At 48.5% G+C, this 12061-nt stretch overlaps 1 protein-coding gene across 3 annotated transcripts in view; it reads right to left on the minus strand.

The window, feature by feature from the left end:
• The window catches only part of GPR162 (G protein-coupled receptor 162), a 90381-nt gene that overhangs the window by 23080 nt on the left and 55240 nt on the right, over positions 1-12061 (minus strand). For all 3 annotated transcript variants that reach the window (XM_072129855.1, XM_072129854.1, XM_072129856.1), the window contains exon 3: positions 7221-7407. In XM_072129855.1, coding sequence (XP_071985956.1) covers positions 7221-7407 — 187 coding nt within the window. The remainder of the gene's footprint in view (positions 1-7220; positions 7408-12061) is intronic.

Below are 12061 nucleotides of genomic sequence, written 5' to 3' on the forward strand. Positions count from 1 at the left end.
GCCCCCGCACCTGTGTTACTGGAGACATCACTGACACCATGTTACCTGCTCCTATTATACTGCCCAGTGGTGATTGTTACTTACACATGACACATTGTCCCCAGCCCTGTCCCCATCAGCCCCCGCACCTGTGTTACTGGGGACATCACTGACACCATGTTACCTGCTCCTATTATACTGCCCAGTGGTGATTGCTACTTACACATGACACATTGTCCCCCAGCCCTGTCCCCATCAGCCCCCGCACCTGTGTTACTGGAGACATCACTGACACCATGTTACCTGCTCCTATTATACTGCCCAGTGGTGATTGTTACTTACACATGACACATTGTCCCCAGCCCTGTCCCCATCAGCCCCCGCACCTGTGTTACTGGGGACATCACTGACACCATGTTACCTGCTCCTATTATACTGCCCAGTGGTGATTGTTACTTACACATGACACATTGTCCCCAGCCCTGTCCCCATCAGCCCCTGCACCTGTGTTACTGGAGACATCACTGACACCATGGCCGCTGCTCCTATTATACTGCCCAGTGGTGATTGTTACTTACACATGACACATTGTCCCCAGCCCTGTCCCCATCAGCCCCTGCACCTGTGTTACTGGGGACATCACTGACACCATGTTACCTGCTCCTATTATACTGCCCAGTGGTGATTGTTACTTACACATGACACATTGTCCCCAGCCCTGTCCCCATCAGCCCCCGCACCTGTGTTACTGGAGACATCACTGACACCATGTTACCTGCTCCTATTATACTGCCCAGTGGTGATTGTTACTTACACATGACACATTGTCCCCAGCCCTGTCCCCATCAGCCCCGGCACCTGTGTTACTGGAGACATCACTGACACCATGTTACCTGCTCCTATTATACTGCCCAGTGGTGATTGTTACTTACACATGACACATTGTCCCCAGCCCTGTCCTCATCAGCCCCCGCACCTGTGTTACTGGAGACATCACTGACACCATGGCCGCTGCTCCGCCTAAGGCGCCTGCAATGAGGGGAAATGTGTTTTTGGGGAAAAAGTTTCTGGGCAAATACTGACTGTGTAATGAATTGCTGATAAGCTGATCCCTCTTTATAACATTCTGGAGAATATGCAAATTACCATTATAACACCTGATGCAGGAGACTTTATAACAATTACCATTTGTATCATTCTCACAAATTTTGCCCATGACTCTATATATATATGATATTGCACTTCTCTATATGTGTGTGATATAGAGGTACCAGGGGTGGGATACAACCGGCTCTACACCGTTCGGCGAGTCGGCAGGTAAAATCACAGCCACCTCCCAGGCAGGGAAAGTGGCAGCTCCCTCCTCATACTTGCTGCAGCTGAGCACATGATTTTTTAACTCCGCTGTTCTCCTTCCTTGCATCGCAGGCAACAAATTATGTCGTCATGGAGTCTGTGCAGTGTGTACTATGTGCAGGGTGTGTACTATGTGCAGGGTGTGTACTATGTGCAGGGGGTGTACTATGTGCAGGGTGTGTACTATGTGCAGGGTGTGTACTATGTGCAGGGTGTGTACTATGTGCAGGGGGTGTGTACTATGTGCAGGGTGTGTACTATGTGCAGGGTGTGTACTATGTGCAGGGGGTGTACTATGTGCAGGGTGTGTACTATGTGCAGGGTGTGTACTATGTGCAGGGTGTGTACTATGTGCAGGGTGTGTACTATGTGCAGGGGGGGTGTACTATGTGCAGGGGGGGTGTACTATGTGCAGGGGGGGTGTACTATGTGCAGGGGGGTTGTACTATGTGCAGGGGGGGTGTACTATGTGCAGTGTGTGTACTATGTGCAGGAGGGGTGTACTATGTGCAGTGTGTACTATGTGCAGGGGGTGTGCTATGTGCAGGGGGGTGTACTATGTGCAGGGTGTGTACTATGTGCAGTGTGTGTGTACTATGTGCAGGGGGTGTGCTATGTGCAGGGGGTGTGCTATGTGCAGGGGGTGTGCTATGTGCAGGGGGTGTGCTATGTGCAGGGGGTGTGCTATGTGCAGGGGGTGTGCTATGTGCAGGGGGTGTGCTATGTGCAGGGGGTGTGCTATGTGCAGGGGGGGGTGTACTATGTGCAGGGGGGGTGTACTATGTGCAGGGGGGGGTGTACTATGTGCAGGGGGGGTGTACTATGTGCAGGGGGGGTGTACTATGTGCAGGGGGGGTGTACTATGTGCAGGGGGGGTGTACTATGTGCAGGGGGGGGTGTACTATGTGCAGGGGGGGTGTACTATGTGCAGGGGGGTGTACTATGTGCAGGGGGGTGTACTATGTGCAGGGGGTGTACTATGTGCAGGGGGGGTGTACTATGTGCAGGGGGGGTGTACTATGTGCAGGGGGGGTGTACTATGTGCAGGGGGTGTACTATGTGCAGGGGCTGTACTATGTGCAGGGGGTGCACTATGTGCAGGGTGTGTACTATGTGCAGGGTCCTGTGTACTATGTGCTGGGTCCTGTGTACTATGTGCAGTGTGTGTACTATGTGCAGGCTCCTGTGTACTATGTGCAGTGTGTACTATGTGCAGGGTCCTGTGTACTATATGCAGTGTGTACTATGTTCAGTGTCCTATGTACTATGTGCAGGGTCCTGTGTGCTATGTGCAGGGTCCTGTGTGCTATGTGCAGGGGTCCTGTGTACTATGTGCAGGGTCCTGTGTGCTATGTGCAGGGTCCTGTGTACTATGTGCAGGGGTCCTGTGTACTATGTGCAGGGGTCCTGTGTACTATGTGCAGGGGTCCTGTGTACCATGTGCAGGGGTCCTGTGTACCATGTGCAGGGGTCCTGTGTACCATGTGCAGGGGTCCTGTGTACTATGTGCAGTGTGTACTATGTGCAGTGTGTACTATGTGCAGTGTGTACTATGTGCAGTGTGTACTATGTGCAGTGTCCTGTGTACTATGTGCGAGGGTCCTGTATACTATGTGCAGGGTCCTGTATACTATGTGCAGGGTCCTGTATACTATGTGCAGGGTCCTGTATACTATGTGCATTGTCCTGTGTACTATGTGCATTGTCCTGTGTACTATGTGCATTGTCCTGTGTTCTATGTGCATTGTCCTGTGTACTATGTGCAGGGGTCCTGTGTACTATGTGCAGGGTCCTGTGTGCTATGTGCAGGGTCCTGTGTGCTATGTGCAGTGTCCTGTGTACTATGTGCAGGGTCCTGTGTACTATGTGCAGGGTCCTGTGTACTATGTGCAGGGTCCTGTATACTATGTGCAGGGTCCTGTATACTATGTGCAGGGTCCTGTATACTATGTGCATTGTCCTGTGTACTATGTGCATTGTCCTGTGTACTATGTGCATTGTCCTGTGTACTATGTGCATTGTCCTGTGTACTATGTGCATTGTCCTGTGTACTATGTGCAGGGGTCCTGTGTACTATGTGCAGGGTCCTGTGTGCTATGTGCAGTGTCCTGTGTACGATGTGCAGTGTCCTGTGTACTATGTGCAGGGGTCCTGTGTACTATGTGCAGGGTCCTGTGTGCTATGTGCAGGGTCCTGTGTGCTATGTGCAGTGCCCTGTGTACTATGTGCAGGGTCCTGTGTACTATGTGCAGGGTCCTGTGTACTATGTGCAGGGTCCTGTATACTATGTGCAGGGTCCTGTATACTATGTGCAGGGTCCTGTATACTATGTGCATTGTCCTGTGTACTATGTGCATTGTCCTGTGTACTATGTGCAGAGTCCTGTGTACTATGTGCAGGGGTCCTGTGTACTATGTGCAGGGTCCTGTGTACTATGTGCAGGGTCCTGTGTACTATGTGCAGGGTGTCCTGTGTACTATGTGCAGTGTCCTGTGTACTATGTGCAGGGGTCCTGTGTGCTATGTGCATTGTCCTGTGTACTATGTGCAGGGTGTGTACTATGTGCAGGGTCCTGTGTACTATGTGCAGAGTCCTGTGTACTATGTGCAGGGGTCCTGTGTACTATGTGCAGGGTCCTGTGTACTATGTGCAGGGTCCTGTGTACTATGTGCAGGGTGTCCTGTGTACTATGTGCAGTGTCCTGTGTACTATGTGCAGGGTCCTGTGTGCTATGTGCAGGGTCCTGTGTACGATGTGCAGTGTCCTGTGTACTATGTGCAGGGTCCTGTGTACTATGTGCAGGGTCCTGTGTACTATGTGCAGGGTCCTGTGTACTATGTGCAGGGTCCTGTGTACTATGTGCAGTGTCCTGTGTACGATGTGCAGGGTCCTGTGTACTATGTGCAGGGTCCTGTGTACTATGTGCAGGGTCCTGTGTACTATGTGCAGGGTCCTGTGTACTATGTGCAGGGTCCTGTGTACTATGTGCAGGGTCCTGTGTACTATGTGCAGGGTCCTGTGTACTATGTCCAGTGTCCTGTGTGCTATGTGCAGGGGTCCTGTGTGCTATGTGCAGTGTCCTGTGTACTCTGTGCAGTGTCCTGTGTACTATGTGTAGTGTCCTGTGTGCTATGTGCAGTGTCCTGTGTACTCTGTGCAGTGTCCTGTGTACTATGTGCAGTGTCCTGTGTACTATGTGCAGGGTCCTGTGTACTATGTGCAGAGTCCTGTGTACTATGTCCAGTGTCCTGTGTACTATGTGCAGGGGTCCTGTGTACTATGTGCAGTGTCCTGTGTGCTATGTGCAGAGTCCTGTGTACTATGTGCTGGGTGTGTACTATGTGCAGTGTGTACTATGTGCAGGGGGTGTGTGCTATGTGCAGGGTCCTGTGTACTATGTGCAGGAGGTGTACTATGTGCAGGGTCCTGTGTGCTATGTGCAGTGTCCTGTGTACTATGTGCAGGGTCCTGTGTACTATGTGCAGGGTCCTGTGTACTATGTGCAGGGTCCTGTGTACTATGTGCAATGTCCTGTGTACTATGTGCAGTGTCCTGTGTGCTATGTGCAGAGTCCTGTGTACTATGTGCAGTGTCCTGTGTGCTATGTGCAGTGTCCTGTGTACTATGTGCAGTGTCCTGTGTACTATGTGCAGAGTCCTGTGTACTATGTGCAGTGTCCTGTGTACTATGTGCAGGGTTCTGTGTACTATGTGCAGTGTCCTGTGTGCTATGTGCAGTGTGTACTATGTGCAGGGTCCTGTGTACTATGTGCAGGGTCCTGTGTACTATGTGCAGTGTGTACTATGTGCAGGGTCCTGTGTACTATGTGCAGAAGTCCTGTGTACTATGTGCAGGGGGTGTGTACTATGTGCAGGGTCCTGTGTACTATGTGCAGGGCCCTGTGTACTATGTGCAGTGTCCTGTGTACTATGTGCAGTGTCCTGTGTACTAGGTGCAGTGTCCTGTGTACTAGGTGCAGTGTCCTGTGTACTATGTGCAGTGTCCTGTGTACTATGTGCAGGGTTCTGTGTACTATGTGCAGGGTCCTGTGTGCTATGTGCAGGGTCCTGTGTGCTATGTGCAGGGTCCTGTGTACTATGTGCAGTGTCCTGTGTACGATGTGCAGGGTCCTGTGTACTATGTGCAGGGTCCTGTGTACTATGTGCAGGGTCCTGTGTACTATGTGCAGGGTCCTGTGTACTATGTCCAGTGTCCTGTGTGCTATGTGCAGGGTCCTGTGTAATATGTGCAGTGTCCTGTGTACTATGTGCAGTGTCCTGTGTACTATGTGCAGGGGGTGTACTATGTGCAGGGTTCTGTGTACTATGTGCAGGGTCCTGTGTGCTATGTGCAGGGTCCTGTGTGCTATGTGCAGGGTCCTGTGTGCTATGTGCAGGGTCCTGTGTGCTATGTGCAGGGTCCTGTGTACTATGTGCAGGGTCCTGTGTACTATGTGCAGAGTCCTGTGTACTATGTGCAGTGTCCTGTGTGCTATGTGCAGGGTCCTGTGTACTATGTGCAGGGTCCTGTGTGCTATGTGCAGAGTCCTGTGTACCATGTGCAGGGTCCTGTGTACTATGTGCAGGGTCCTGTGTACTATGTGCAGTGTGTACTATGTGCAGTGTCCTGTGTACTATGTGCAGTGTCCTGTGTACTATGTGCAGGGGTCCTGTGTACTATGTGCAGAGTCCTGTGTACCATGTGCAGGGTCCTGTGTGCTATGTGCAGGGTCCTGTGTACTATGTGCAGTGTCCTGTGTACTATGTGCAGAGTCCTGTGTACTATGTGCAGTGTCCTGTGTGCTATGTGCAGGGTCCTGTGTGCTATGTGAAGGGTCCTGTGTACTATGTGCAGTGTCCTGTGTACTATGTGCAGTGTGTACTATGTGCAGGGTCCTGTGTACTATGTGCAGGGTCCTGTGTACTATGTGCAGGGTCCTGTGTACTATGTGCAGTGTGTACTATGTGCAGAGTCCTGTGTACTATGTGCAGGGTCCTGTGTACTATGTGCAGGGTCCTGTGTACTATGTGCAGGGTCCTGTGTACTATGTGTAGGGTCCTGTGTACTATGTGTAGTGTCCTGTGTACTATGTGCAGTGTCCTGTGTACTATGTGTAGTGTCCTGTGTACTATGTGCAGTGTCCTGTGTACTATGTGTAGTGTCCTGTGTACTATGTGTAGTGTCCTGTGTACTATGTGCAGTGTCCTGTGTACTATGTGCAGGGGGGGTGTACTATGTGCAGTGTCCTGTGTACTATGTGCAGGGGTCCTGTGTACTATGTGCAGGGTCCTGTGTACTATGTGCAGGGTCCTGTGTAGTATGTGCAGGGTCCTGTGTAGTATGTGCAGGGTCCTGTGTACTATGTGCAGGGTCCTGTGTACTATGTGCAGTGTCCTGTGTACTATGTGCAGTGTCCTGTGTACTATGTGCAGTGTCCTGTGTACTATGTGCAGTGTCCTGTGTACTATGTGCAGGGTCCTGTGTACTATGTGCAGGGTCCTGTGTACTATGTGCAGGGTCCTGTGTATAGTGCAGGGTCCTGTGTATAGTGCAGGGTCCTGTGTATAGTGCAGGTGGCGCCATATTCTGGATTTCTGGTGCATGTTCTTCATGAATCTGGTGCACCGGTAACATGGGGCATGCAACACATTTTTGTTGGATTTTGCATGTGGCGCACGGTTGGACTGAGCCCCGGACGCTCCTTCAGTGCAGAAATTTGCGTTGTGTTGGGTCTGGTGCGGCCCGGACAATTTCTATACAGCAGTTCAAACTTTTTGCAAAGGAGAAAGAGATCCGACAAAAAACGGGCGCGGGGGCGAAAATAAATCTGAGCCAATGTTCCTGAAAAACTCCTTCTAATTCTCAACCAGTGGAGTGTGACTGACCTTCATCCCCGCTGTCAGACAACATGGAGGCGCAGTGCTCCCAGACGGTGCGCAGGTCCGCTCGGTACCGGGCGCAGGACCAGATAAACGATGGAAGGAGAAGAGTCTGCGCCATCGAGCACCATAACACACACAGAACCATCCAGGGGGGGGCGCTGTCATAGCGAAGGCTTATAAAACTCACCACCTGCAAGAAGTGACACAAAAGAAATATTAGAACAATCTATAAAGGGTTAAAAATGCTAAAAAAAATCGAAATAAATCATTTTACATCTGCAGTTCCATCTATGGCCTGAAGGGGTCACTGCAGTCTCCAGCCTCAATAATAATATCAGTAATAGTATAAAAGATCCAATAGCTGCATCACCCAGTGCAATCACCGATCAGTGCAGAGCCCCTCCCCTCCTGACTGCGCTAATTAATATATATAGAAGGAGGAACAAGCTCATCCAAGCCAATCACACAACTACTATAATACTGCCCCTATGTACAGGAATATAACTACTATAATACTGCCCCCTATGTACAGGAATATAACTACTATAATACTCCCCCTATGTACAGGAATATAACTACTATAATACTGCCCCCTATGTACAGGAATATAACTACTATAATACTGCCCCCTATGTACAGGAATATAACTACTATAATACTCCCCCTATGTACAGGAATATAACTACTATAATACTGCCCCCTATGTACAGGAATATAACTACTATAATACTGCCCCCTATGTACAAGAATATAACTACTATAATACTGCCCCCTATGTACAAGACTATAACTACTATAATACTGCCCCCTATGTACAGGAATATAACTACTATAATACTGCCCCCTATGTACAGGAATATAACTACTATAATACTGCCCCCTATGTACAGGAATATAACTACTATAATACTGCCTCCTATGTACAGGAATATAACTACTATAATACTGCCTCCTATGTACAGGAATATAACTACTATAATACTGCCCCCTATGTACAAGAATATAACTACTATAATACTGCCCCCTATGTACAAGAATATAACTACTATAATACTGCCCCCTATGTACAGGGATATAACTACTATAATACTGCCCCCTATGTACAGGAATATAACTACTATAATACTGCCCCCTATGTACAAGAATATAACTACTATAATACTGCCCCCTATGTACAGGAATATAACTACTATAATACTGCCCCCTATGTACAGGAATATAACTACTATAATACTGCCCACTATGTACAGGAATATAACTACTATAATACTGCCCCCTATGTACAGGAATATAACTACTATAATACTGCCTCCTATGTACAGGAATATAACTACTATAATACCGCCCCCTATGTACAAGAATATAACTACTATAATACTGCCCCCTATGTACAGGGATATAACTACTATAATACTGCCTCCTATGTACAGGAATATAACTACTATAATACTGCCCCCTATGTACAAGAATACAACTACTATAATACTGCCCCCTATGTACAGGAATATAACTACTATAATACTGCCCACTATGTACAGGAATATAACTACTATAATACTGCCCCCTATGTACAAGAATATAACTACTATAATACTGCCCCCTATGTACAGGGATATAACTACTATAATACTGCCCCCTGTGTACAGGAATATAACTACTATAATACTGCCCCCTATGTACAAGAATATAACTACTATAATACTGCCCCCTATGTACAGGAATATAACTACTATAATACTGCCCCCTATGTACAAGAATATAACTACTATAATACTGCCCCCTATGTACAGGGATATAACTACTATAATACTGCCCCCTGTGTACAGGAATATAACTACTATAATACTGCCCCTTATGTACAGGAATATAACTACTATAATACTGTCCCCTATGTACAGGAATATAACTACTATAATACTGCCCCCTATGTACAAGAATATAACTACTATAATACTGCCCCCTATGTACAGGAATATAACTACTATAATACTGCCCCCTATGTACAGGAATATAACTACTATAATACTGCCTCCTATGTACAGGAATATAACTACTATAATACTGCCCCCTATGTACAAGAATACAACTACTATAATACTGCCCCCTATGTACAGGAATATAACTACTATAATACTGCCCACTATGTACAGGAATATAACTACTATAATACTGCCCCCTATGTACAGGAATATAACTACTATAATACTGCCCCCTATGTACAGGAATATAACTACTATAATACTGCCCCCTATGTACAAGAATATAACTACTATAATACTGCCCCCTATGTACAGGGATATAACTACTATAATACTGCCCCCTGTGTACAGGAATATAACTACTATAATACTGCCCCCTATGTACAGGAATATAACTACTATAATACTGCTCCCTATGTACAGGAATATAACTACTATAATACTGCCCCCTATGTACAGGAATATAACTACTATAATACTGCTCCCTATGTACAAGAATATAACTACTATAATACTGCCCCCTATGTACAGGAATATAACTACTATAATACTGCCCCCTATGTACAAGAATATAACTACTATAATACTGCCCCCTATGTACAGGAATATAACTACTATAATACTGCCCCCTATGTACAGGAATATAACTACTATAATACTGCCTCCTATGTACAGGAATATAACTACTATAATACTGCCCCCTATGTACAAGAATATAACTACTATAATACTGCCCCCTATGTACAGGAATATAACTACTATAATACTGCCCCTATGTACAAGAATATAACTACTATAATACTGCCCTCTATGTACAGGAATATAACTACTATAATACTGCCCCCTATGTACAGGAATATAACTACTATAATACTGCCCCCTATGTACAAGAATATAACTACTATAATACTGCCCCCTATGTACAAGAATATAACTACTATAATCCTGCCCCCTTGCTGTGAGGACGTGTATGAGCTGAGCTCCTGAGTCTCTGCATGTCTGGAGCTAGCCCAGGGCGGGGCCACCCTGGGTGGGGAGATTCCCCAGGCAAGGCCCAGGCTTCCAGGCCTACACCGGGAGTGAACTCCCAAAAACCTTCTAGGGATGCAAATCCCAAAGTAAGCAGTAAAGATGGTGGACAGATTGCAGACAATGCGGTTGTGGTGAGAAAGAATGAAAAAGTGGAAGTAACTGAAGCAGCAATGAAAGCGTCAAGTTCTATGAGCAGCCAGCGTGGAGGAGCTCAGGTGATGCAGAGTGAGAGACAAGCAGCAGGTGCACAGCCCCCCACTCCTGCACCCAGACAGAGGAGAACGTCATTGGAGAGACAGACCCTGCGAGAGAACCTGCAGCAGAGGGATGTGGTGTCCAGCATGGCCTGCACAGGCCGCACCAGGTCAGCAGTAAAGCCGCAGACTGTTACCATGAGCACTGCACAGTGTGAACAGGCCCCTGCAAGTGCAAGCCACAAGCCTGGGAAGGAGACAGGTGCACCCAAACCATCTGGAGCTGCACCCCGACCAGCACAGCAGGGGAAGGAGACCGCGCGGGCACCGGAGCTGCAGATGGCGGAGGAGATACCGACTCTGGTAAGGAGGATGGGGGAGCTGACTAACCATAAGAAAATGCTGCAGATGCAGATAGACTGTATGTACTCTCTTAGAACTGCGCACCCTGAGAGTAGCACCCTGTATAACACCAAGCTGCAGGGACTAGGCATAGAGCTGGCACAGGTGGTCAGGGATATGGACTGTGTCCTGGAGAGGATGGGACCCCTGGCCGAGTCTTACAGGAACCAGGAGCGCTTCTCCCAGCAGAGGCAAAGCGGTGACTCTGGGCCCCGGGCCCCTACAGCACAAGCAGGACTTGTTCCCCCAGATGTACCCCAACGTGTGACACAGATTCTCAGGCCTGCGAGCTTCTCATTCCAGAAGGGACAGACACAAGATCAGCCACAGACCTCTGCAGCGGTCCCAGAGCAGGTGTATGGACCTGTAGTACCACAAGTCCCAGCAGTGTCTGTTGATGGTGAACTTTCATCTATGGGTCAGGGTGATGCGGTGACCCAGGAGAACTCTAGCATGCTTGAGACTGGGGACACTGTAGGACATTCTGCTTTACCTGCGGGGTTGGGGGATGGAGGGGACCCTCAGTCTATCTGGGAGGTACAGCCACCGGAGGATAACATAGAGGTGGATGGGGGGCAGGGGGTGGCGCAGAATGATGCTTGTGACTTCCCCCCTTTAACATCGAGCCCCCTTGTAAAGTCAGGTCTCTCTAGATCAGACCCTCCCCCCAATACCCGTAGTGAGCCCCATCCGGAACCTCCTAAAAACGCCTGGAGCCGCGGCGCTCCCTCCTTCACCTCCGGCGCACACTACTCCGGGCAGGCGTTCAAAAGGAGGAATGTGGTGCGCTTTAAGGACAGAGGCGCAAAGGAAGATCTCCCGGATAGGAGGTTTGTGGTGCGGGATCTTCTATGTCACCAGATGGGGTTCTCACCAGATGACATCCTGGCAGTCATCAACCTTCCAGACAGACAGGGCTATGATGTCAGCTTTAAGCTCATGTCTAGTCTGGACAGGTTCTGGGATAAACTCCCCCGGTTCAGGGACACTGAGGGCTGGTGTAAGTTCACGTTTGTCCCCATATCCAGACCAGGTACTGTGGTGGTCAATATAATATTCTGGAACGAGTCGGTTCCTCCTCAGGACATTCTAGTGTGGCTCAGGCGCCATTGTGATCTGCTGTCTGACCTCACTAAGAACCGAGACGCCGACGGTATCTGGACTGGAGGGTGGAAGGTTCTGGTGAAGTTGAGGCAGTTCAACAACATTACCCTGCACCTCCCTAACTCCTTCTATA

Source organism: Engystomops pustulosus, chromosome 11, assembly GCF_040894005.1.
Source record: "Engystomops pustulosus chromosome 11, aEngPut4.maternal, whole genome shotgun sequence".
Classification (NCBI taxonomy): domain Eukaryota; kingdom Metazoa; phylum Chordata; class Amphibia; order Anura; family Leptodactylidae; genus Engystomops; species Engystomops pustulosus.